At 46.2% G+C, this 27,170-nt stretch overlaps 1 protein-coding gene across 5 annotated transcripts in view; it reads left to right on the top strand.

Annotated features, from left to right (window-relative positions):
- Nucleotides 1–839: 839 nt before the first annotated feature.
- Nucleotides 840–27,170, top strand: part of GAB2 (GRB2 associated binding protein 2) — an 86,721-nt gene continuing 60,390 nt past the window's right edge. For 2 of the 5 annotated variants that reach the window (XM_068181674.1, XM_068181675.1), the window contains exon 1: nt 843–1,051. In XM_068181674.1, coding sequence (XP_068037775.1) covers nt 980–1,051 — 72 coding nt within the window. In that variant the 5' untranslated portion in view covers nt 843–979. Of the gene's footprint in view, nt 1,052–27,170 lie in introns of all 5 variants that reach the window. The other 3 variants (XR_010996385.1, XM_068181672.1, XM_068181673.1) reach the window with 3 other exon arrangements.

The raw sequence follows: 27,170 nt of genomic DNA on the forward strand, positions 1-27,170 counted from the left end.
CCCAACTCGAAGGGCTGTGGAGAGATGTTTTATTACTGCCTGAGCTGGGGAGGAGAGGATCAGGCTTTGAAATGTACAGTGTTTCTAGATCTAAAAGTTGATAGTGAATCTCAGCCAGGGTATAATACACTGTAATACAAAACCTGGCTTGTCTGCATGAGACTCCAGTGGCAGTCAAATCCCCTTTCAGTGGCCACTGCTCCATTACTTTAAAATCAATAATAAAATACGAAGCTTTTATTGATTCCCCTCGTGTTCCCCTCGTGGTTTTTTATTGCTTTTTTTTTTTTTTTTTCTCCAGGAGGGTTTTTGGCATCACTGGTGTTTGGCTGCTTCTTGCTTAACCTCTTTGTTTTCCTATGGCACCTTCATCTCAGGCACAAGCCCCTGGGCACAGAGAGGCTAAAGCCAGCCTCGCCTTTCCGAGGCGAGAACGACCTTTTCCATCAAGAGAGGGGAAGGGTCCTGGGGTAATGAAACCTTACAGGGGAGGAGCGGTACTTTTTAATTAAGGAAATGTTGCGCTGTTAGAGATCACCTGCTGCAGTATGGATAAAGTTTCTCTATAGGCACTCTCTGAGTGCGGGGGGGACAGGGACGAGCGGCAGCCCCTCGGGGCGGCGTGGGGCCGGGCAACCCCTCTCCCCGCGGGGTTTGTGTCTTTAACACGGCTGGCGGGGCGCCGGGCGGGCGGAGGCGTGGTGAGCCGGGAAGGAGCCAGTTTCCTGCTTCCCCGCTCGCAGCCGAGCGGCCGCGGCGGCGGGGGGAGGCGCTCGCCGCCCCCCGCATCCATCCTTCCATCTCTCCCTCCCTTTTTCCCTCCCTCCCTCCACCCACCCACCCATCCATCCATCCATCCATCTATCCATCCATCCATCCGTCCGTCCGCTCACCCACCCACCCCCGCCCGCCCTCCATGGGCCGGCGCGGCCGGCGCTGAGCGCCGGGAGACAGCGCCCGGCGGCTCCCGGCTGCCGCGATGAGCGGCGGGGAGGTGGTGTGCTCGGGCTGGCTCCGAAAGTCACCGCCGGAGAAGAAGTTGCGGAGATACGTAAGTCTCAGCCCACCCCATCTCATCCTTACCCCGGCCCCGGGAAAGCCGGGATCCATTCCCTCCGCCTCCATCCCCGCTCCTCCGCCGCCAGCCCGGGTGCACCTGCCGCCGCCTCTCCCGGCGCCGCGGAGGCTCGGCTGGGCGGGGAGCCCCTTGCCCGGGCGGGGAACGAACGCTCCTGGCTCCCCGCCTCTCGGGGAAGGCGGGTGGGAGTATCTCCGAGCCCCCCGGCTTGTTCCCTGCCCCGGGGTGGTGGGGTGGGCGGTGACGGCCACGGCTGGAGCGGACATTCGGCGCTGGGGCCGTTCTGGCTGCGCCCCGCGGTGGCCGGGCTCACCCGGGACCTGCGACGGTCACACCCCGCCTTTGAAGTCGTCTGTTTTAGGGGAGGCTGGGAGTACCTTGGTCCCAAAGTACTAACGCGTCTTGGATCCCCCCAACATTCCCATAATAGTCGCTCTCCCGCATCTCGTGCAGGGCTCCTATTAATCATTGAACCTCCAAAGCCTTTGAAGATACCACCAGTAGCGCTTCGATAGCCTTTGTGTCGTTAGCGGCTGAGATCAAACACTTCAAAGAAGTTGTATAAAGAGGGTCCAAATGCCAGCTCTGTCACATTCCCCACTCGTTGAAAGAAATAACTGTTCTTTGCGTCCTCCGCCTGACAGTCCTGCCATGTGCCACGAGCATTAGCGTTCAGAAATGCGCTGCTCTCCTATGACTCGGCACATCGCTCCCCAGGATGTCAAGGGTCCCACTCCCTGACACCAATGACCAGCCTCAGCCAGCCTTCAGATGACTGGAATGCAGCCTCTGGGAGGGAGCTGGATGCTCTCCCTTCCTGGGGGAACACCAGCCAGATCATCCTTTGGTCCTGTTGCTTTTGACTGCATGCATTTGGGGAATGGCAGGCAGAACAAGTGCAGCTGGTGTCTCCCCAGTGCCTGTTATTGATTGATGGAAGTATCACTGCCTACCCTTGAGAGGGAGATGGATGTCTGTAGTCCCGTACTGCAGGCTAGAGCAGGACTGGGGTTGTGTCTGATTTGTGATAGAGTGTTATTAGCCTTGCCCAAAATGGGTTCAGCCCCGTGGACATCAGTGGTACGACATCCCTTTGCATTAGACTGTGTGTCCAGTTGCTCTTAGCAATTCTTTACTTGTGTGCCTTATGCTCTTCCAGGGAGTATCAGGTTGGCACAGGGCTGAGGGATGGAACTGCTAGGGAATCCAGTAAGGTAAACCTGAGTGTTTATGTGGGAAGTATCAACCCCCTAATGAACATAGGCAGGCTTTGTGGGAGGTGGACAGAATGACTTTGTGCATGCTGAACTGTGGAGGATGCTTTTAGCTTAATGGAGCAAAGCACCTTCCTCCTGCAGAAATCAACTAATTGCTGATCCTGAGTCACCAATGGCCTTAACTCATCAAACATCATTAGCTCCCCAGCATCTGCCCAATGAAAGGGCACTCACATCGCTATCTGAATATCCAGCTTGTGCTCTGGCATTCCAGCAAGAGCTAAATAAATCTGCTAAATGCTCTACATGGAGGGTGTGACACGCCGGCGGTTAGTGCTAGTTATCGATGTGCATAAGAGTGCTTTTCATCCACACATATCCCAAAGTGCTTTGCAAGCCACCTATGTTTTCAAAACATCCTCATTCCCCCAAGAGGAAATGCAGCCATGCTGAGATGTGCCCAGCCATCCCACACAGCCTCCGCGGGGCAGGAAGCGATGCTTGGCAGATGTCACTCGAGGGGATCTCTGCGCCGAAGCAGTCCCGGTGCTGTGGTCAGTGGGACTTCCCTTCCAGTCACACCAGTTGCACCAGCTTCCTGCATTAGTGGCTGGATTTGAAAGTGCTGGCCTTTAGCTTGGACTGTGTCTCACTTGGTGGTGCCTTGTACCTTTGCTTTTTAATGCATTGTTATTGATACTGTATTTATGTAGCTGTGGTGTGCATTTAGGGTGTTGGCGTGTGGATCAGGCTCTCCTTGAGAGTAGTTCCGAGCAGCTTGCTCGTCCAGAGCCTGAGGGTGATGGCTTTCCTCCCGTAAAACCTGCCTTTGTCCACAATAAACCCACATGATTGGACTTTGGTTTTCGTGCACAAAAGGCGGTTTATGCCGGCTTTTGTATGGCCTCAAAGGGAAGGTGCTGAATCGCTGGCTTTGCCACTTTCCTTATGGCTTCGGTTTATGTTCTGCTGTGAGATCTCAGAGGAGAAATCTCAGGCTGCAGGATGCTGCTAATGGGGTTTGAAGTTCCTGCTCTGGCTGTATTGACACAGGGGAGAGGATAGATTTATTTTTTCTTTGACAAGCGCATTTCAAATGTATGTGTCTGCACATGGGTGTGTTTCTAACACTGTCCTTGAAGTGTTGTGCTTATATAAGCCTGGTTTTGTTTTGCTTTTATTTTTCAAGGAGATCTATGGCAAGAAAGGAAAGTACTAAATTTTCTCTCTGACTTCCATCCAGGGTGGTTGAGAAAGGTGTGGTGATCTCCACATCTGATCTGTGCAGCATTAATCTGCATTTACAGCAGTGCCTGCTCTGTTTCACTTCAGAGGACTGTGTTTATGTGAGATTGTGGGACCTATTTGTACAACGCTCTGGGAAATATCAGTGTTGTGAGTTTCTCTTCTGTTGAGGGACATTCAAATGATCAAACGATGACTGCTTAAAGGTGAGACAAAGTGTGCCTTTTTTCAGCCTCACAACTGCAGACCAGGGGTTCATGTAGACTGTGGGCAGCTTGGCTGTAAATACTACTGTAATATTGATAATAAAAGCTAAGCAAACAATTGAAGGTCAAAAGTAATTGAAGTACCAAAATATCTCTTTTCACCTCTTCTCTGCTTGGGACATCAAGCTCCCTCCTCCTCTTGCTTAATTGCTTTTTTTAAGACGTACACTTCTTGTACATTCATAGAATGGTTTGGGTTGGAAGAGAGGTTTAAAACTCATCTATCCCAATCCCCTTGCAATGAGCAGGGACAACCAGGTTTCTCAGAGCCCTGTCCAATCTGGCCTTGTATGTTTCTAGGGAAGGAGCATCCATCACCTCTCCGGGCAACCTGTGCCACTGGCTCACCACCCCCATTTAAAAAAAAATTTCTTCCTCATATCTGGTCTGAATCTACCCTCTTCCAGTTAAAAACCATTGTCCTATGTCCTGTTGCTACAGACCCTATTAAAAAGCTTGTTCCTACCTTTTGCCTCTCTGACTTTCATGCATGAAAGGGTCTCCTTGTACGCAGCCACCAAGCACAGAACTGTCTTTTAATTCTCCTCCTGGCTCCTCCTTAAAATACACGTGATTATTTTTTTTTAAAAAACCCAATCCCTAAACAAAACCCTGGGCTTTAGTTGTGTGACCAACGAGTGAGACCAGCGCATGTTGTGCTGGTCCTGTACTGACTCACTGTCTCCTGGTCCTCTCTTGCTGGACGTGCCTGTCTGTTGTCTCCTGTGTTAGACGTGGGTTTGGAGCAGTGTTTTGTGTCTGTCCGCTGCCCGGCACGATGGGCTCCGAGGTGGGCCGTCTGGCAGGGAAGCACTGTAAAAATACAAGTGCTGTCATAGAGCAGCTCAGCTCCCTATCGTTAGATCAGTGTGCTCTTGCCTGCTCATTTACGTATCATGAAGTCAGAGTATTTTCTGTCTGGCTGAGATGTATGTCTGCAGTTCTGACTAAAATAAAAGCTTCTCATCGTGTACCATTTCTACAGTCCTTTATTGCTTTGGGTTTTGTTTTTTTTCCTCCCAGTTGGTTTATCTAGGTTTGGCTTCGTGCATCAGTGTCATTCTTATATCAAGCAAAAGCAGTTTAATCAAGGTCATTGGAAGAGCTGCTCCTCTCTGATGGGACACGCAAGAAGAGGTTAAAGGGCTGATTTAGTGATTGCAGCCCTGGTCCTAAGGGCAACTCCTTGATGAAGGGCTTATTTTGGTTCCTGAAGTAGATTCTTTGTATCCCACCTGAAAATGCATTGTTAAGGATGTCCTCCTTAAATGAGAATGTGGGATGTGGACTGAAGTAGGGCCATTAGTGCAGAGATATCATAGGCTGTCAAGTAGTGGAGATGCCAGGTGGAGTTTGGCACAGTGCTGATTGGGATGAAATTTTATAGGAGGGAGAGGAAAGAACATCTCTTTATTCTGCAACAAAGTACAAAAGATAGGTATTGTGCAAAATTATCTCCTTTTTTTCTCTCTTCTCTCTAAGGAGTTTTAATCTGTCACTCCCATGCTCAGCTGTGCCATGCCTCATTTGGGATGCTCTACCCATTAACAAAAATAGGAAATAGTTGCAGACACGCCAGAGAAAAGCACCAAAAAATGAGCAAAAATATAGAAAACAGAAAGACTGAAGGGAATGGGGTTGTTTGGGGATGAGAGGGCTGAGCAGAGAAATAACAGTCCTCAAGTATGCCAAAGGTGGCTGTGAAGGGGAAGGGAGTAAACTGTTCTGCATGGCTCATGGTTGGAGGCCAAGAAGTGCTGAGCTTAAACTGCAGCAAGGGAAACAAGTGTAGGAAAAACTTCCTAACCTCTGATTGCCAGAGGAGTGGAGCAGTGGAACAGATGGTTTGGGATGGGCTTGGAGTCTCCATCGTGGCAGTTCTGAAGTGCAGGTTGGCCAAACTCCACTTGAGAGAGCTGAATCTGTTTTGAGGCAGTGGAATAAATTTGACAAATTCTCCAGAAGTTCCTTCCAGTGCTGGTTTGGGTGAATTTGTGGATTTTGAGCCTGGATGCAGGGAGGGATAGCTAAGAGGCTAAAGGGCACTGATTATGTCACCTGGATCTCCTGATGGGACTCAGAGAAGTCCTCTGACAAGTTCTTTGTAGAAAGTTTTGATTGCGCTGAAACTCCATGAGTTTGCACTTATTCCATCTGTCAAACTGCCTTGCTGCACCCTGCTCCTCCCATGTAATCTCCCAGCTTGATTCCAGAAGACCATCATATATTTTAGCTATTGTAATCTGCCCCATGATTCAGAGGAGGGATGAACACTTGCTCCACCAGAGAAGGTTTTGCAGGTCAGGGGATGCATTTTGCTTGTAAAGGCAGTGCCTGCCAGCACTCCTGCTACACCAGCTCTCTTGTGCAATGCTGCACAAAGGTCCCGCTCTCTAACTTGTTTCTCTGCTGCATCATTGCTGATGAGTCAAAACACATGACCTCTTCCCTACAACCTCCTTTTGGGGTCATTTTTTTTGAGTGTGGGGCTGCATTCCTTTGCCCACTGTAGCATTTTCTGGAAACAGTCAGGTGGTGATTTATTGTCATCATGATAATTGTGATCTAGTAACAGTAAATTGTGATCTAGTAACTTGAAGAATGGTTGTGGGAAGGACAGAGTCAAACTCTTGATTGTAGAAGGTGACAAAATAAGGAGAGACAACTGTAATCCAGATTTGTCGGTTTGGGTTGGGTCTTAGGAAAGCCCCTCCAATAAGAGGGTCGTGGTGTAAAGGAGCAGGTTCCCACAGAGGCTGCAGGGTCTCAGTCTTTTGAGGTTTTCGAGACTTGACTAGAGAAAATTCCAGCTGACCTGATCTAGTGACACCTCAAATACAAGGCTGGACTAGAAACCTCCTGAGGTGCTTCTAACCCAACATTTCTTACACATCTCTAAGGTACAACGTGGAGCCATGAGTCTCAGAAGCAGGAGAGCTGTTGTAGCCCAGCTCACTGTGAAGGTGGACAGTCTTTGTTTTGTTTGCTGCCAACATACGTGCTGGGGCAGCTCTTCAGCTGCTGAAACCCAAACTGGTTTGGTTAGGACTAACTCGTGCGTGTTCTGAGGCGTTGCATCAATTGAGGTGGACATGCCCACAGAGGTAAGGAGTCCGTCTGTTGTGTGGGGGGTGAACCTGGTATATTTTCCTGGTACTTTGGCTTTGCTAAGACAGCTTGGGTGAATCCTCAGCTATCTGTCATGACTTCAGTGTTGGCTGATTGTCCTGGCAATCCACAGTGGATGTAAAAGATTAATGGTGGCAAAGCACAGGTTGAACTTAAGAAAGACAAACAGTACTTAAGGAAAGTGTGCGAGGAAGCCGGCTTTGTTTCTCTTTGAAAGAGAGCAGAAGTGATACTGAAACAATTTTCCCCCTTTTTCTTTTAGCAACTATCAGATGGAAGACAGGATGCAAAAGTGTTTACCAGATCGAAGCACATAATTTATAGTAGTGACTCAAAGGCAGAACAAAAATTATTTATCTGTATTACAGTAGCAGCTGAGGCAACTGGGGCTCCATGTGCTCTGTTTGGGGAAACCACATCTGCCATGAAAGGTCTGGTCTGATGGGGAAACCAAGGCACAGAGCAAGTTTGTGATTTGGCTGCACTTGTGTTCAGCGTCATTCCCACAGCTTGAAACTCACCTTGGCTTTATGGTTTCTACCTGAGCCAGGGGTTTCTGAGCTGCTTGCAAGCTGCTGAGGATGTGTGAAGCTGTGAAAACGGATTGTAGCTTGTCAAGAGAAGTACATAATACATCCATCAGGTATTTGGATGATGAGGCTTCCAAGGTCATCAAGGGTCTCTCTGAGATTAGTTGATCCAAAAGGTTTAGAAATTACTGCTTTTAATATAAATGGCCCTTCATATCAGTAATCATTTAAAGTCTTTAAAGTCTCACTTTCCTATCATAGTGCTTAGGTGGATTTTTCAGCACCTTACGGTGGTGACAAAATATATCTCAGGAGGTGGAAGAAATGAGAGAGAGATTTTTTTTTTTTACTTCAGGTTGCCTGTAGAATAACATTAGAGCTGAAAGACATTTTGCTGCCATTCTGTGTAGCTTCTCCACCTTGCTGCCAAGTGAAACCAGCTTTGTTGTTATCATGTGGTTATCATGGGTTAAATCACAGCAAACTGGCAGTGAATGTGGGAGGCTCTGTAGATGGAGCCAGTGTAGAGCATGGCTGGTAACTGATCTTTAGTGGGGTTCTGCAGGACTCAGTCTTAGGGCCAGCGCTCTTCAACATCTTAAAAAATTACTTGGGTGCAGGACTCAAAGGGATACTTAGTAAGTTTGTTGATGATAATAATTTGGGAGGAGCTGTTTACCCCTATCCAAGGGAGAGAGGCCCGACAGAGAGATCTGGACAGATTAGAGGTCTGGGCAGTCACTAACCATATGAAGATTAACAAGGGAAAGTACCAGATCCTGCACCTGTCATGGGGCAACCCTGGATGTACAGACAGCCTGGGCAATGAGATTGTGGAGAGCAGTGCCGCGGAAAGGGACCTGGGGGTCCTGGTGGACAGCGAGCTGAATGTGAGTCAGCACTGCCCTGGCAGCTGACTCCGGGCAAGGGAGGGGATTGTCCTGGTCTGCTCTGCACTGGGGCAGCCTCACCTCGAGGGCTGGGGGCAGTTTTGGGTGCCACAGTGTATGAAAGATACAAAGCTATTAAAGAGTATCCAGAGGAGGGCCACGAAAATGGTGAAGGCTCTGGAGGGGAAACTTTTCGAGGAGCAGCTGAGGGCACTTGGGCTGTTCAGCCTGGAGAAGAGGAGCCTGAGGGGAGACTTCATTGTGGTCTGCAACTGCTATAGAAGCAGTTCTCTTCTCTGTGGTGACCAGTGACAGGACTGAGTGAACAGCATGAAGCTGTGTCAGGGAAAGCTTAGGCTGGGTATTAGGAAAGGGTTCTTCACCCAGAGGGTGCTTGGGCATTGGAACAGGCTCCCCAGGAAAGTGGTCGCAGCACCAAGCTTGGCACAGTTCAAGAAGCATTTGGACAATTCTCTTGAACACATGGTGTGACTCTTGGGGTGTCCTGTGCAGGGCCAGGAGCTAGACTACAGTGATTCCTGTAGGTCTCTTTCAGCTCAGGATCTTCTGTAATTCTATGATCACCTTTCTTCTTTGTAATAAGTGACAGAAAAAGCAAATATTCATCGTGTGAATTCACGATGAAGACCTTAAGAATCCAGACCATTTGCATGCTGCCAGGCATACACAGTTGCACCAAGGCGTGCCTGCCACGACCTTGCAATGCACAAAGAGGATTTCCTCAAGGTCAGTGTGCAAGCCTGCACAGTGCCATCGTACATATGTCATCAATCATATGTAGTCATACAGCAATTTAAATATGTGCTGCGTTTAAATAGAAAATCTTAAAAAATTTAAAAAGCAGCTTTGGTCAAAAAAATTGTTCTTAGTTGTCTTTAGCCTGCAAGCTGTGCCTTCAAAGGACAGGAGGAAAATCTGAGTGCTGGAAGCATATGTTTCTTGCTGTGTAAGATAGCCAGCAGTGCCTGTTTCTCCATTGAATCTGGACTAAATCCAGCAACCTGGGGGGAAAGGGGGGGAGTTGATTTCATCTGTGGATTTGTGTTTTCATATTTGGTTCCTATTTTTTGTTGAGTTCTTGTGCACGTTTCCTGGAGAAGGTTCTGATCTGGGAAATCTTGCATCAGTCTGGTTGTCTGCATTACACTAATGCCTAGAAATGAACTTCTCCATCCAAATGTGAATATTCTTGCCCCAAAATGATGTGTGTTCAGGGTAGGAAGTTCTCTCTTGGGTCAGAAATGGAACATTTTTATTTATAGTTTAGATCTGGTTTTGAGGCAGGACCAGTTGAGAACAGCTCTTAGACTTTTCTGTATTAAGTGTTCAGATTGCTTCTTCTTTTCTGTTGCTTCAGAAGCTTTTCTGTCTCTGCCTACTCCAGATTCCACATGGCCTCTGAATTTTTAAATTATGTATATTTGTTCTCTCTATTACAGAAATAATAATCTTTTGACAGAAATTAAAATCTATTGACTGAACTATCTTCTGGTTGGGTTTTTTTAATTATTATTTATTCTTTCTTTTGCTTCCCCACGCCTTTTGGACACATCCGAACTATTTCCATCATGTCTTCCGGATCAAAGATATGGTCCTAATAGCATTTCAGTACTTGTTATGCATCTTATTCCATTTAGACCTGGTATTTTCCAAAGGCGTTTGCTTTGGAAGGCATTTAGACATTTCTTTGGTGGAGTTCCAGGTCCCGCATCCATATGGTAAGATGGAAATAACATTTTGAGTCAAAGATTTGCGGTCTCCTGAATTTCATGGATTTTCAGTGATTAAGTTTTGCTGATGATTCCAGCTGCTGCCTCACCCATTCTGGTTCCTCACTGACCTTCAGAACAAGCCAATGGACTTTCTTGTGGCTGCCAAAAGTTGCAAGTTGACTTGCTAAATCCACTTTCTGGCCACTAAACATAATATCCAACCAGGGATTGTGTCTCGTTTCCAGAAGTGACTAGTAAGCCTTCATTTCTCTCCTCTCTACTGGTGACACTGGGGAGTCTTTTAAACTTTCAGTTTTGAAGAGCTGTGTTGCACATACATGAGAGCTTTGGTACCATGTGCTGCTGTTGAACTGGGCAGTTTTTTCATTTGTCTGCATTTTTTAAATCTCATAATAATTTCAGTAACGATGCTTAATGGGGTTATTAGTCATTGCTACCGATCTGTTCTTCAGATCTTCATCCACGATGTCATTTAAGGATCTTTTGGGGGTTTTTTTATTTATTTGTAGGGGTGAATATGTAGTTTTACTGCTCTCTGGCTGCTCTTGGCTTGCAACTGTGCCCTATGAAAAGGGAAGGTTGGCTATGCAATTCAGCTCAGGGTTTTAGTAGTTGCCTCTCCATTTAAAAGTTGTCCTTACCACTCCTGTAGAAGCCACATCAGCAACTCCAGATCTCCTTTTTTCTCACACTGCTTGCCCACAGGTGCTGTGTTTGAGAGCCATCCAGCACAGGAAGGGGGCAAGCGCACTAAACCATAGAATCATAGAATTGCAGTGGTTTGAGTTGGAAGCAACCTTAAAGATCACCTAGTCCCAGCCCCCTGTTATGGACTGGGACACCTTCCACTAGACCAGGTTGCTCAGAGCTTCATCCAACTTGGCCTTGAACACTTCCAGGGATCAAGCATCCACAGCTTCTCTGACCAACATCACCACCCTCACAGTAAAGAATTTATCACTAATGTCTAAGCTAAATCTCTTCTCTTTTAGTTTAAAACTTCCTCCCCTTTTCCCATCTCTACCTGCCTGTGTAAAAACTCCCTCTTTTTTATAAGTTCCCTTTAAGTACTGGAAGGCCACAATGAGGTGTCCCCAGAGCCTTTTCTTCTCCATGCCCCTTCCATAAACGCCCCTCTGTAAATACCCCTTCTGGCTGATTGACAGCATAAAGCAGCCACTCTACTTCCATGCCATCAACTGCACACAGATCCCTTGATTCTGGGTCACTGTGTTGTTCCTAAATAGCTCCCTCCAGATAGGAAGCTCCAGAGAAAACCTCATTTGCTTTGACCCAGGAAGAATCGATGACTTGAGGCTTGTGTTCTCCCCCCGTCGCGCCTTCCCTGCCGGCCTTGCCCACTGTCCACCACACGTAATGTCAGGCTGGAGTTTCCAGCAGGCTGTGGGGAACAGAAGAGCTCATTGTTTCAGGGGTCAGGGCACAGGGCCAGCGTGGCAGGAGAGAGGGGCACAGAGCTGGCAGCTGAGCCCTACTGCTACCTCCAGCATGGCCATATGTTATCCATAGGGGCAGCCATGCGACAGTGGGCACTCTGTGATTGTGGCTCCTTAAAGCCTTTGAGGGAGGGGAATAAATAGAAATTAAAGGAAAGGAGAGAAAAGATGCAGAAGGTATGGGGTGTATGGACTGGCAGGGGTCCTTTTAGCTGTCCTGACCAGAAGGAGATGCTGAGAAATTATGTAGGCTGGTCCCTGCTCAAGGGTTCAAAATTGGCACTTGAGGTTTTAACTGAGCGTTATCTGCTCAGGTCCTTCTCTGAGCCCTCTGTGTGCATGGAGTGAGGCAGGACAGGGAGCAGGAAGTTTTCCTGCCAGCAATCAGGACTTTATCCCGCAGCAATGTGTGTGTGGGTGGACCCCTGACACTAGCATCTTTGGAGATGGGTGATGAGAGTGATTAGGAGCCTGGGAATGGTTTACACAGCAGGCCTCCAAAGCAGCAAAAGACAGCCACCTTCCAAGGATAGTGAACAAGAAAGTAGCCTGATAAAAGTCCTCAGGGCTGCTGTCCATGCAGAGGGGGGACAGCATTTCAGCTTGGCTTGTGGGATTTCTGATGTGAGCACCACACGGTCCTTCTTCAGGAGGTGGCCCAAAGCATTTGGCACATCACCAAAGAAAGTGATGTCCCATCCTCTCTTGGAACCCACACTTGGAGAGGCAAGATTTGTGCTTGGGAGAGGTGACCAGATGTGTCTGACCCCTTCGCATCAGACGCAGAATGGGAGCAGGTCACAGATGTTAAAACTTGTAAGATCTTTTAGTTTCTTCATCCTTCAGCAAGTTCTGCCTCTGCTGTTCATGTACAATGGGGGAGAAGCTGTCTCCTCCTACCAACTCTGAATTTGCACCTTATAAAATAGATGAGATAAATAATGTGAACATCTGCAATTTTAGAAGTCAATATCATGAAGAAAACAGTGGAAAGGAACAAAATTGTTATTTTGAGGTTCAAAGCAGTCAAACAGTTGGGGATGGGTCTTTCCAAGAGATAGGGCTGTTTCCTCTTTCCTTTTTAGTGAGTTTCCACCTGTAATGGGATGTGCATTGGTCCAAGACTAGCTAGATCCAGCACCATAGCCATGAAGTTGTTCCCAAAGCCATTTCCAGCCACTGCCTTACACTCCCTTCAAAGTCAACCCAAGGGAGGGCGGCCTGAAGGGATCAGGCCGTTGTCTCAAACACTTGCAAAACATGTTGACTGAGGCTTCAACTGGGAATCAATCAATACACTCTTTTTAGCATCAAATCAGTACAGCCAGCTGGCATGCAGATGGGCTGATGTATCATGTGCTCTCGCAGGGAGGTGCATTGAGAAGCAAGATTTGAAGACAGAGTCATGTGTAGAAAAAGGTTGCCTGCAAGGTTTATTTGTTTGTAATTTTTTAATACTTAAGGCACCTCACATGCAGCAGAATGCAGAGCATGTTACAAGTTGGTGTCATGGACAGTGCTTCACAATATACTCTGTGCTCAGGAGTGTGTGTTAGATGTTCACAGGGAGATGACAATGAGTTTGTCTTGGGCCTCATGGGTTGCTCTGGGCTGGGACAGAAAAAGGGACATAAAGCAAATCATGACTTGTGCAATGTGTAGGTTGTTCATGAGGCTTTTTATGAGTTCATGTTAAAGTAGGGTGTTTCATGACAATGTTCTGTTGGTGATTTTTCTCTGTCCATCCTGTTTCTTGGGAGAGTCTGCCATGACCAACTCAGTGCTGTTAAATGTTGTCATTAAGGCATGTGGGGTGAAGTGTGGACCTGCTGCTCTGACACGCTTGGAATTTCAGACAGAATTGAGTTGTTGAATACTACCTGGGGAGGACAAGCTTCAAGATTTGCATTTGTAATTACGAAGAGCATTTAAAGCCCGTTCTTTGCATTTCTTTGTACCTGGAGCCTCCCACTAACCAACCGTAGCTCAGGTTGTGGAGGAAGGTGAGAAGCCAGAATGACATGCTTGGGGTTTATGTGTTCTCCTCTGCTGTGCACACTCCTGCTGAGTCAGCTGTAATTTAGGCATGGTTCAACTCTGCTTTGCCAGACAAGTGTGGAAGGACCTGGTCAAAACCTTGGATTTCCTTCCTTCAAAGCATGGGAGACTTTTGACTTGTTATATGTATTTAAAAACAACAACAACAGCAAAAATAAGCAAAACAAACAAACAAAAATACCCAACAAAATACTGGTTTGATGGAAAATGAGAAACCAAAGCACAATCAGAAATGTGGCTCTGGTGCTCTTAAAATTGTTACTCTAGATATTCATTCATGGTCAGTATATATTCCTAGATATTATCATATCTGCTTCTTCCATTTTCCCACCTTTATCCTTTTTGTTCCCAAAGCCAGTGGTCTGGCCTGGGCTTGGGCTCATTTTCTTTCCCCCAAGCTTCGGTCCCCTTGCACTTTGAACTCTCACTAATACTCATACACCTACCCTGAATATTCCAGGGTCTTGGCATTATAACACTGAGATAGGTTGTAAACACAAATTATTTTAGGTTTGCACATCCCAACAGAGCAAAGAGTTGGCACAAGAGGTTGGACACTCAGTGAGATTCCAACCTTTCCACCTATGGGCTACCAGGTTGCTTATTGGATATTGGATCTTTAGTGGCCCTGCCTTATAAGTAGGAAATTAGAGTGTACAGGGTCTAAATGAATATTTCAGGGCTTGCAACAAGTCTGTCACAGAGCTGGGAACCAGACACCAACATCCTTGAGTCTCATCTTCATCTCCCCATTCCTAAGCTGCATCCCAGCATGCTCAGTCCCTGCAGTCTCGTGCTGAGAAATTCCAAGTTTCCTGAGCCAAGTTCACTCACACGTGCCTTGCCTTGAAGTTCATCGGATAAGGTTAGGAGTGAATTCAGCCTGTTTAAAAACTCAGTCCAGCTGCCAGACAGGAAAACCTGATGAGCAGAAAGTCAGTCAGACGTGGGAAAGGAGGGGGAAAAGGTGAGTGGTTGTTGTGTGCCGGGCAGGGCGTTTGTGCCAAAATCGGTGGATTTACTCTGTTTTGGGAGTACACACGTGGCAGGACACACGTGCGTGCTGGTGGGTGAGCTCAGTTGGGTAATAAGAATAAATCTGCTCCACTTTTGAGAGGCTGGGACTGAAACATGGTGTAATAGTGATGTGTATAATTTTGTACGGTGAGACAGTAATTTACTGTGCTGTTTCGGCCATCAGGACAACAGTTAAAGGCTGTTAAGATAATTTACTGGAGGTTTGTGGTTATAAAAACATTTCCATCATGACTAAGGAGTCTAATAGAAATTAAACTCAGCCAAGGGGGTTTTAGTGTTTTTTTTTTTTTTTTTTTTTTTTTTTTTGGTTACATATTCCCCAGTGTTTCTGTTTTGATTTATTAATCTTAAGGAATAAGCTGAGGGATGGCAATTAAATGTTTTTTAATGTATAAAATAGGAGCTGTAAAAGGAAAAAAGAAAACCCAATACTGGATGTTGCAATTAATTTAGTGTAATCTAGTTGTTCAGCAGGGGAGCTCTGGGGTGTCCTGCTCTTGGCTGCTGATTCTACAGACATGTTGGGTAATGTGAAAAGCTATTGTAATGCAATTCTTTGTTATATACATGTTTTTCACTTGGAGTGTTTTGGGTACAAGAGAAAATAGTCTTTTCCGTCCATCTTGGCTTCACACAGGATAAGTTATTCCGAATTAAGAACTGGTTTTTGAAATTTAAACACAACTGCATCCAAGTGTCTAGGTGCCCACATATCAGCTCAGAATTTTCAACAAAATCCTGCAGGATGTTAGCCCTGGACTTCAGCCATGTTCTTCATCCATACAAAATCCCTCTTCCACCACTGAGAACAAGGAGTGTGAGCAATGTGATCTGCTGTGGGAATGCCTCAGCTCTCCAACTCTGCTGTCTTAATCCAAATAATAACAACAAAAAGTTTGAAGGCTTAGTTTGGAATTGGATAGCTGTCCAAAAATAGGCTCTCCCTGAAGATATCTCCTACTTCCTGCTGGGCTGGAAAAGCTGTGCTGGCAGCCTATGCACTGGGATATTTAGGCATCTTCTGGAGCCTAAAGCATGAAGGAATGCAAAATAATAGAGGAAATCAGTCGAACTTGTTAAATTTCAGAATAGCATTTGGTTTGTGCTTTGAAAAGTGTTCTCCCCCACACTCTTCCTGCATAAAAAGGCACTTGAGCCAAACCCCAATATTTACAAATACTTTTGAGATCTTCCAGGTGCTGGAGCTCAAAAGTATTTGAGTTCTTCCAGGCTAGACCCTCTTTCTCTGAATAACAGTTCTTGGCTTGAATGCGTCTGAAAACTGTGCACCCCAAACAGGTCCCTGTGCATGTAGAGCTGTATTGGCTCCAGCTGTGTCTTCATGTGCTCAGGCCTGGGGGAAGGAGTCACATAAAAAAAGTCCTCTAGAACAATTATCTTCTGTTATTTTGTTACATGGAAAGGCCTCTGAATGTCTCCAGGAATAGCTGGTTCCATCCAGTATATCTTAGGAGTTTGTCACCGGGAGCTTCATCTCCAGTCACCTTTGGGATGATGGGCTGAGCATGGAGGTGGCAGGCACAGAGGTTTTGTCTGCACAGCTTTCTACAGGCTTTGTGACAGAAGCTACTCTCTTCTGTCCATTTTATTTTAGCCTTCCTTTCTCCTTTTCATGTAATGTGTAACCTTTAGGGGGCTGTCAGCAGGAACACACTTTTCCCAGCACGTGACTTGTATTTTGTTCACTGAGCACCTGGTTTTATGACACTGAGTGGAGCTGCCTCTGTAAGTCCATCTTAAGATGAGTAGGAATGAGCACAGAAAGGCTGACATGGCCATCTCCATGTGTTACAGAGAATCCAGAAACCCAGCCTCAACCTCTGCTTGGACACAGCCATGCTGTGAGGAGCAAATCCCATTCCAAGCAGGACTGCACAAAACCAAGGCTAAAATTTTAAAAAGCAGTATTATTAACCTGACTCCACATGTGATGAGCTGCACTTAGGAAGCTGGAAATATCTACATTTCCAAAGTCGTTGAATAGGAATTTTAGTGTAAAACTCTTTCGCCCATCCTCCTGTTTATAAGGTTTCCACAGGGACTATTGGGATGATGCAGACAGCTGGTAACTCACCCTGCTGTCTCCCCAGCCACAGCAGTACCAGCTCTGAAAGCTGTGTTGGGAACAGAAGTTTAGAAACACAGTCTCAACCTTTCCCGGCTTGTTTTTCCCATCTGTTTTTAACATCATGTTCTTGCCACTTGGACCTTTCTGGGCTTGATCTTGTGATCCCTGATGTAGTATGACATTTCCAGTTTATTAGGAATGCTTTTGTTTATTTGCTGGGTGGGTTTTTTTTTCTTTATTTCTTTCTTTCATTTTTTTTCCTTTTCCCTAGGTTGTGTGGAGGCTTTCTGCCTCGGCTGCCAATGCAAACGTCCCCTCCTGTGCCGGGACGTGCCACCCACACCCATCCTCTCTGAAATCAGGACAGTTATCTCACTGGTTTCAAGTACTTTGAGTGGTTTGGGGGCTGTTATTGAACAAAAAGGAAAGCTGATTATGTTTTTATATTTTTCTGTCCTTTTCTACCGTTTCATAATAAAAAGCCAGGTCCTAGAGCACTGAAACAAATGAGGTTTTAAAATTCAGTCATTGTTTTTAAACTTGAGACTGGGAAGAAGGGCCTCAGGGCTGGAGTTTGCTTGCTGGTGGCATTTTCAATTTACACAGCCTGTCTTTGCTTTTCTTAGCAGATTGAGTTTATTGCCTGTTGCAAGCAAGTGTGAGTTTGCTTCTAAGCTGAAAATGATTCAACCAGCCTTCAAGTTGCTCCATCTTTCTGTTTTGCACAAAATGCACCACACTTCCCTCCAGTGCTGGACCAATATCATCAACAGATGAGTATCAGTGCCAGAGCAATATTGGGATTGTGGTCCAGCTCTGCTCATCTTCTCTCCATAACCTATGTGTCCTCTATAATTTCCTTCATTCTTTTTAAAATAAATCAAGTGATAACTTTTGGAGACCAATTCTCAGTTCCTGGCTGACATAAATCCCACTGCCAAACTTCAGACATGCTTAATTGCTGTTTTCAAATACTTTCAGCTATTCTGTAGCAGCCAGTGAAGCATGTGGTACTGTGAGAAGCTGCAGTCTGTGTGGTGTTGCATAGGGGGTCTCAATCCAAAAAGTATATTTTAAATGGAAAGGAGAGTCCTGTGAGCATCCAGGGAATGGATGGGGCTCATGGACAGGGGTTATGGTGGCGTGGGCTCTCAGGGACTTTGCTGGAGCTGCATCACGAGAAGCAGGTAACTCCCAGTCATGTTCTTGGCCTGGGGATAACAAGGATATGGAGGACAGATCGTGCATCTTCATCAAGCTTATATTTACTAAACTGAACCAAATCTCAACTCCCAGGAGAGTAAATCTAGCAAGTGTTGCATGGCTGCAACATGCTGGGAGTAGAGATTAGGCTGATTTCTTTTGGGTCAGTTCAGCCTGCACCTCAGCAAACCTTCAGGTCCAAATCTTTGATTGCTGTAACCTGTGAATGATCCTTTGAAGAAGTGACAGTGGTGGTCTTGTAGTCCTTTACAGACAGAAGCTGAAGTTGCAGTCATGTGGTAAATCTTGTTCTTTGCCACAATGATCAGAATTTGGGTCTGTAACCATAAAGGTTTGCAGCCAAAAATCATTTATGTAGTGGTACCCAAAAAAGTTCAGAAAGTCATATTTGCATGGTGAAGACCATCCAAAAAAGCTCAGAAAGTCTTGGGGAGCTCAGAACTGCTGTGCCTGCTTTTTAATTTTTTAAACAATGGCCTTCCCAGGAAAGCAGAGATGCCTCCAGAGACCCCACAATTCTGGTTGCTTCCAGCCAAGCAGCAGTAGCATTTTTCTGTCCAGTGAATTTGTTTCTGCATCAGCTTTCCCCTAGATGAGGCTTCATGTTGTCTGTCTTTTCACTCTGTGTAGAAATCACTGCACTTACCTCCAGTGCTGGAATATCATCAACAGATGAGTATTGATGGCAGAGCAATACTTTGTGGTATCATAGACTCACAGAATGCTTTAGGTCAGAAGGAACCTTAAACATCATCTAGTTCCAGCTCCCTGCTCCCTGCTCTGGCCAGGGACACCTTCCACTGCACCAGGTTGCTCAGAGCCCATCCAGCCTTGCCTTGATTGCTTGCTCCAAGGCAAAAAGAGCTTCTTAATATCTTCCCCAAATGAATTGGAAACTCTTCCTCCTCCTGGGGATTCCTTGGGACATGCTTTGGCCAGCACTGGCCCAAGGATGCTCCCAAAGACCTCACCTCCTCCTGTGCAATCTAAGATTTGCTGGTTCACAGCATTAAACAAAATTGAGGTGAACCTCATCTTCCTGTTGCATTAATGAGGCTTGTTTAATGACAGGCACCATAAAAATAAAAGGAACCAGCTGTAAGGAGGACTGATTGAAAATGCAGATGCTTTGGAGCGAGGTCAGGGTGGCAGTCTGCATGTGGCAGCCAGTCCTCAACTGCATGCCTTGTCCAACTTCAGGACTGAGGGATACAGAGGATGGAACACCAGGCAGTACTAGTCTGCGTGGATGGATTCATCCTACTTGTTGCAGCATGCTGAATTAGCCTTTATGGGTTTATTTTCAACAGTGGGGAAGGCCTTGTCTGCTGGAAGTAAAACTGATCAGTATGTTGTTGGGGTCCTAATCTGGCTTGAAATTGCTCCTAGGTGCTTGTGTGTTGCAGAGTGTCTGACCATCACCATTCCCAGGCACTTGGGGAGGGAGCTGTGGGGAAAACAGGATGGGGCAGATGCTGCGGAGCCTGAGTAGAATTTGGCCTCCAGGGATGCAGGGGTTTCATGCCTGCTTAGTGCCCTCTTTCATCCTGCAGCAGGATTTTGGAAATAATAGGGGTTTTTTATCCTTGTGGCCAATTTATGAACCAGCTTCTACCAATGTCCTCATTTTCCTAGGGGAAGTGGCTGCTAATTTTTTTCTTCAATTGTTAGACTTGCTGTGTGTTTCACCACTGGAGGTTTATGAAGGTTTTCAATATTCATACACTTAACTAGGTTGTGAAAAAATGGCTGTTAGTTCCTCCAGTTTGATCTCAGATCATTAACTCCATGCTACTGCTTTCCTTTGCCATCTTTTATTCTCCTTGTCCTTCTTAAGTATTGTTTGTTTTTTATTGCTCTGTGTATCCTCTCAGCAATAGTGCTAGTATATTTATTATTATTAGTTGGCATATGTGCAACAAATGTCACGCAAGGATCACAGGAGCCGTTGCCTTGGAGAAATTGGTGTATTTATCCCACATGGGGAATCAGAGGCACCAAAGAAACCAGATGGGCATCAGCTGCAGGCATGCCCCAACAGAGCTGCCCGTGATTTCTTCCTGAGAGGCAGTATGGACCTTGCAATCATTGACACATGCTTGCTTTGAACTCCTTCAGCTGTGCCCTGGAAACCAGGTACTACTCAGGTCTTTATTCAAGCAAACCTGACTACTTTCCTGCCACCTTCAATCTTGCAACCCTCCCCATTATTCTATCCAAAACCCCCAGCCTGCTGTGGGCTGGAGCAGTGCTGCAAGGCAAAGAAGGGAAAAATAATAGTAATAATAGGAGAGACCTGTTCTGGAGATGATAATGATAATAATTTTCTCAAGGTGTCATTTCAAAGCTGCCTATCTAGGTTTAAAAGCAAGGCAGGCAGAAGGGCCAATGCTGGGGCTTTAAGCAGACATGAGAGTAAAAGTAAAGCCAAGAGGACAAAAAGGAAGGCTGAAATTCCACTTGATTATATTTTTATCCCACCGAGCTGCCTCTCAGTCTTGATGGGGACAATAGGCACTTGTTCCCAGTAAATGTCTCCTAACTGACAGCCTGTGCTGCAGAGAGGACTGGGAAGGGGCTCCCAGGGGTTTGCCCGTGGCCGTGAGCCCCAGGGGCTCAGCTCAGCCTGGCCACCCGCCTGCGTCCCACCGCGCCAGGGGAGTTTATTTTTCCAGTGCTCCCACTCAGAAACATTTGGCGAAAGGAAAAATTGTGGAGGAGGTTTAGCTCAAGTGAGCACAAAAACATGTGTCCTCATAGTGTATTGCTTGCTGAGTGGTGGTTTGGGAGGTTTTTTTTCCTTTCTTTTTTTTAAACGTAACTGAGAGCTTGGGAATCATGTGAGGACGATGGGGGTGATACCTTTCAGATGGACACAGGGCTGAGTAAATACAAGAAAGGGAAATCTTTTCTGACTGATGCAAGTTCTCATCCTGCTTTGGATGAATGAGTGTTAAGGTGGCAAAGTCTTAGGGAGCCTTTCAAATCCTCATGTAAAACTCCTATCTTAAGCTACCATTGTCACCAACTTGACCATCCCTCCTCTCTTCTCATGACCCCCACAAAGTCCCTGAGTGAGGAAATGAGCTACAGTATCACACTGTGTCCTCTTTTCTTGCCCCTTGACTTGGTTACTGAAGGGGGAAAAGGGACAAGGTGCAAGAAAAGTTGCCTCCTGGGCTTTAAAACTGGGGAGCAAAGAGTTGTTGCACTCCCCCTATCCCAAATTTATTCTTGCACACAGGCTCCTCTCTTCTACCCTCCACAAACTAAACATTGCTTCATCCAGAGATGAAATGCTGAGCAAACAAATTGCAGGTCAAAGTCTCCCACTCCTTCCCCTACCACGTTCCCATCTGCACATTTCTGTCCTCCATCCCCGTTGCCTTTTCCCATGCCCTTTGCGGGGAGCAGGGTGGGTATGCTGGCTGTCAGCACAGTGAATGCAGCTCTGCAGATGTGAGCTGCCTTTGGCAGGCAGAAGGGAAGGGAGTTATTTGGGGAACAGTTTGGAAGTCTGGGTAGATTATTTCCACCCTTCTTTATGAACTGAGATTGGCAGAATTGTTCTTGAAGAGAAAACAATGGTACAGCACATTTTGGTGAAGTTGGTTGCAGGTACTGAAGTCTGAGTCAAATCTTTGCTAAGCCCTTTCTTATGTTTGTGCAGGGCCAGCAGGGTGAGAAATAAACCTCTCACCCCATGGGGATGTGTACAAATCCATGTGGATTTGTCTACCCTGGGAGGGTGCATCCCAAGGAAAGGCTATGAAGCTTGGCTGGCAGCAAGATAGGAGATGTCAAAATATATTAGATGAAACTCCTGAGCATGTTGAGACAGCTGCCAGGAAAGACTGTAGGGCAAAAGAGGGAACTACAGGATTTAGCAATTTTGGATAAAAACAGAGTATTATGAGTGCCCTAGTGTGGGGCAGAGGGTTTGGAGAGTGGAAGGTGGTTGCCTTATGGATTTGTATTTTTTGCTATAACATGGAGACCATCCAAGATCAAACCGTCTTGTGAAGTTAAACCCATATCACCCAGGAGCCTGGAGGGTTCCTGCTTACTCCAAGTCTCCAGAAGGTGTGGTGGACCTGAGTGAAGTGAGCTGGAGGGTACTGCACTGGAAGGTAGTGATGTAGAACATCTGCTAGTCCCTGACATCTGTACTGCCTTGGCCAAAAAATCCGTGACCTAGATAAAGATGGAGACAAGGGTTGCAAGCTGGCATATTGCACTGAGTTTCAAGCTCCTGCTGTAGCCAGCTGAATTCTCCTTGGGCTCTTTCTCTAGACAGTTATTTTGTTTTCTGGTTGGAAGCTGATAGACACTAAATGAGATTTTTATAGTGAACTGACTCATCTCAACTTGATCACACTACAGGGATGCAATTCACATCTCTGTCTGGGTGGCTCTGTCCACAGGACTGCTGTGATACCCACATGTGGGAGAGGAGAGCTAGGGCCTTTACATGCACGAGCCGTGCCCAGACTAGAACATCCCATGAGCTGGTTTATAGCTACTCCAGCTGATTGTGTCCTGGGAACTTCGCAATTTCTCTTGCTCCTTCTGTGGAACTGACCTGAGGTGGTTGGGTTACCCTGGGGTACAAAAAGTCTCACATGAATCTGGGGTCTCACGTGACTCCATGGTGCACAGGAATTTAGGAGGGAGGCAGTGGGAGTAGTGGGGAGATGACCAATTTATCTCTTTCTCATTCAGGTTGGTAAGCTGCAGTTTTGTCCATTAGGGAATAACTTTGCTTCAGTGTGTGCCTTCTCCCCACATCTGTGTTCTACAGGATGGGAGAGGATGCTTGCAGAACATATGTTTAATCTCAAATTCTGCTGGATCCTGAACTCAGCCATGATATTCCATAAAACAGTACAGAAACTGACATATGAAAAGATCTGGTTGGGTGCCCTGACCTTCTTGTGACAGACTCTGCATCCATGCAGAGTGTCGGTATGGTTCCTGCAAAGAAGATTTGTCCCCTCCCCGTGGTAGACATCTGTTCTGGTCTGCTGGGCTCAGGGATACAGGCACAAGGGTGCCAAGTCTTTTGAAAACTAATTATCTGGGTTTGTAGCGTGGTTATCTGATTACCTTTGTGTTCATTCTCTCCATCATTTTTGATGGCGCTGAAAAGAACCATCTGTGAAGGACCTTCCCAAAAAGCATCATTAGATGTCTAACTTGGTCCTTGGGGTTTTTTGTTTAGGTGTTAGGGGACTCCATCTCCTAGAGTACAAAGCCCATCTGGGGTAAAAGGGACTAACTTGAACATTAGCATGAAGATCTAACAGGACGTGGCTCAGTCCAATCCAAGTGGCTCCAAGATGTCATCTTGGAGTATAATGGATTTAGACTGATTTCCAAATGGCTGTCTGTGGATGGATGGGAAATCCAGCAGAAGATGGGCATCTAACTGCTGTGGTCATCCAGAAAATCATTCAGGAACAACAGTTTATCTCTGGCAGCTCCTTGCCAATGAGGTCCTTACCAGCTACTCATCCATTGGCTCAGCCTAACCTCCTTTCCTGGGTATCCAGAGACTGTGTATCCCAGAGAACTGCTGGGATTTTCTATTTTACAAAGTCTGAAAACTGGGCATGTTTTACATCAAGTGTTAATAGTGTAAAATCTTGAATAGAGCTGTCAACACAAGCTGCTGGACTATCTCAGCAGATGAGGAGAGAGGCATATGATTTCTCATATCCCTACCTTTCCACTTCCAAGTTTTCCTGCATGGCTCAGTCAAACCAGCCCTTTCCCTAAGAGCACACATAGTGGAAATCTGACAATTTAGCTTCTTCCTGCAGTTTTTTTGCTTCATTGGGTCCGAACTGTTGACTAAGCAGTCTTTCTTCCTGTGATTCCCTTGAAATAGCTTCCCCCAGGCAGATGGCATGAAGACGGGACAGCCTCAGTAACACAACTTCTCTTTGAGAAGCTGCGGTATTGGCGGCTTCCTCCCGGGTAATTCTGCTCTCTACTTTGACTTCTCCTAAAAGCATCCAGGAGAAAATCTTCTTCAGCAGTGTTTTTACCTAAAAGAGGGCAGCTCCTGTGAGTGACTCGGAGACACAGCTGGCAGCCCTGTGGGCTGCATGTCTTCTGGGTCTTGAAAACATTTTTGAAATCTTGGATGTAAGGTTGCTCCTCCTGAAGCATCCCTGCTTCTTCCCATTGGACACAGTGCCAGCAGAAACCCTAACACTGAATATGAGCTCATGCAGCACCTCTTATAACATTGTTAAAACCTTTCCAATTTAGACATCTCTTGCCTTTTAGGGTTCCCTTTTTGGACCAAATCCAAGGTTTTCCTGCCAGAGCCCAGGGAGAAGTGATTGCTGCTGATGGTTGGTCATTGGGATGACCCTGCAGCCCTTTGCTTGCAGCTTTCTGAGTGCTCCAGCCCCTCTCTGAATGCTCCATACACCCTGGGTGCCAGCTAGCATCACTGTCTAAGAATGAGAAGTAATTTAGTTCCTAAGCAACCTCTCGCCTGGCCTCTTGCTAAAGAGTGACTTGGCATTTTCTGAAGGAAAAAAGAGACTGTGGATAGCGATGTGTTGAGGCAGGTTCTTCTTAACCCTCCAGATGCTGGATTAATGAACATCCCTTGAGTGTTGGCTAGCTGGGTCACTGCCAGTGGGGTCAGGGTGCTGTGGGAAGCCAAGTTCAACATTTCTGGGTGAGCTTGAACAAGGATTAAAATCTATAGCTGTTAGGACAGTTTCTAGGATTGTGAGGACTGTCTTTTTCCTTGTTTGTTCTCACTGCTTTCATTTTCCTCCTGACCTTAAGATATTTTGCTGTCTGTCAGTTTATTTCATTGTCCTTCCCACTCCTTCAAAAACGCAGTAAAGGAAATGTCATTCTATGGGGTGTTTCTGCTGTGGTGACTACAGGTTTTATCTCAAGTCCAGCAATGCTTGAAAAATGAATGAGCAGGTCACATTCCTGTCCTAACCATCTCTGTCTGTCTGAGATATATTTCTACCAGCTCCTTTACCACTGTACTTCAGTAAATCAAGATCTTTATTGTTTTTATTCTTCTCACATCCCTGTAAGAAAAGCTTCAGGTAAACCATGATTACCACAGGTTATTATGGAGAGGCCAAAGCCAAAGCATCAGGCTCAATTTGTACCTCCAGGATATCTGGCTTTCACAAGGGACATGCTGACTCCTGACCTGCTGTTTCCATTTGTTTCCTCCCAAACCCGACCCACTGAGGGTCCCAACTCCTCTGTTGCGCTGGAGGGTTGGAGGATGAGAGGGTGTTGAGCTTTGAGACACAGATGGGAGGATGAGAGGGTGTTGAGCAGCTGCACAGAAGGGACAAGCAGCTCAGAAGGAAGATGTGGGGTATGAGAGAGAGGGAATCATCAACTGGAGCCCAGAATCAGTAAGGCTGGAAGGGACCTCTGGAGTCACCTCATTTAACCCCGTTTCCCAAAGCAGGGTCACCAAGTGCAGATTGCTTAGGATCTCCACAGCCTCTTTGAGCAGCCTGTGCCAGTGTTTGACCATCCTCACAGTTAAAAGATGATCCTTATATTTAAATGGTGTTTCCTGGTGGTGTTTTAAATTTGTGTCTTGTCCCAGCAAGACCCACCTCACTGCATAGTAACCTAGCACATACTTCAGCAGGTTGTGTATGAGCGCCTTAGGGGAGATGCTTTGGAAGAAAGCATTATTAACATCTCTGTAAGAAGCACCCCCTGCTCTGACTGAGCCAGTCATCTCCCCATAGAGTCCTGTTGTGTTGGTCAAGGGTGATTTAGGGGTCTTACTGCAGATTTACTTGGGGTCAGAGGGGATTGTAGAAGGTCAAGATATGGTTTAGTGGTAACTGGAACAGATATTTCAGTTTTCTTGGAGCATTTCAGCCATGATAGTGTAATTAAATTAAATGCTGTAATAACATCTAGCAGTAGGGGAGGTGTTGGCTAGGCAGGCACAGGGCTTCTTTGTGGAGCTCAGCAGCACACAGGGGTTTGTCATTCAGGATTTGCCCCCATGGCTGCCCCTGTAATGGGTATACTGACGCCAGCATGTCTCTCCTGATCCACTCACATCCCTGTCTATGCCAGGGGAAAGGGTCTCCTCTCTCCATGCTGCTGTACATAAAGCCCCACTCCCCTCTGTCCTCTCTGAAATACAACATGCAACTCAGTTGATATATTCAGTGAGGAGCATTTTTCTTTTTTTCTTTATTTTCCCCTACTTGCGTCACTTTTGCAGAGCTCAGAGAAATAAGATCAACATCTGAGGATGCTGGTGAAGCCAACAGCCAAGAGGGGGCTCTGCCTGAGGAGCAGTTCTGCCAAGTAAAGTAACACTTTCTTACACAGCTGGTTGAAGACAGAGAAGACACAAGTGTGTTCTTACACTATGCAAGAGCCTTGACAGCTCTTGAGGACCAGGTTCAAGCCAGAAACAGCTGATGGCAGATATGGGAGTAGGACCCAAGCGTGATCTAGTGACTGTGGATGACCCACTTTGCTGCAGTGACTTGCCTATATATACTAGGACAGAAACACTATTAATTTTTATTCCCCTTTATTTACAAAAAATAAAATGGTCTGGCAGAATCAGAATGCAAAGAATGGGCAGGCACACTGCCTTGTTTGTTGGAATGGATGACAGATTAAATTAATGTTTTAAAAAAATTTTAAATTAGGGAGGGAGAGAGAGAACAAGTGGTTTCTATTGGCAGAGTTCATTCACAAGTCACTCATTTCTCTTGCCCTTCAGGGAGTGATACGAGACAATTAGCTAATTGGTTTGAGGAGGTGACCTGTCAGTGACTCAAGGAGGAAATGTCTCCTGTGCTATCTGACATAAAGAATATATTTTCAGCCCATTGTGACAGCTGCAAGCACCCCCCATTAAAATCAAGGATGTAATGGCTGTAATAACGGCAAGCTTGGAATCCATCACAGCAAGTGAAAAGCAATGAAAAACCTGATAACATGCACTCAATTGCAGCCAGAGCTGATATGTTATGTTGTCAGGTTGAAATATTTCTAAATTATCTTATCGTTAGCACTGTGTGAGCACCCAAAGCCTTTCTGAGGTTGAAATGTGTCCCCAATTACCTTTGTAGTTCCTTTAGCTCTGCAGCTCATCTGCCTTCAGAGCCCGGTACCTGCTTGTCTTCATGATGGAGCCAATGATTGTGTGTG

Source organism: Anomalospiza imberbis, chromosome 2 (genome assembly GCF_031753505.1).
Source record: "Anomalospiza imberbis isolate Cuckoo-Finch-1a 21T00152 chromosome 2, ASM3175350v1, whole genome shotgun sequence".
NCBI lineage: Eukaryota > Metazoa > Chordata > Aves > Passeriformes > Viduidae > Anomalospiza > Anomalospiza imberbis.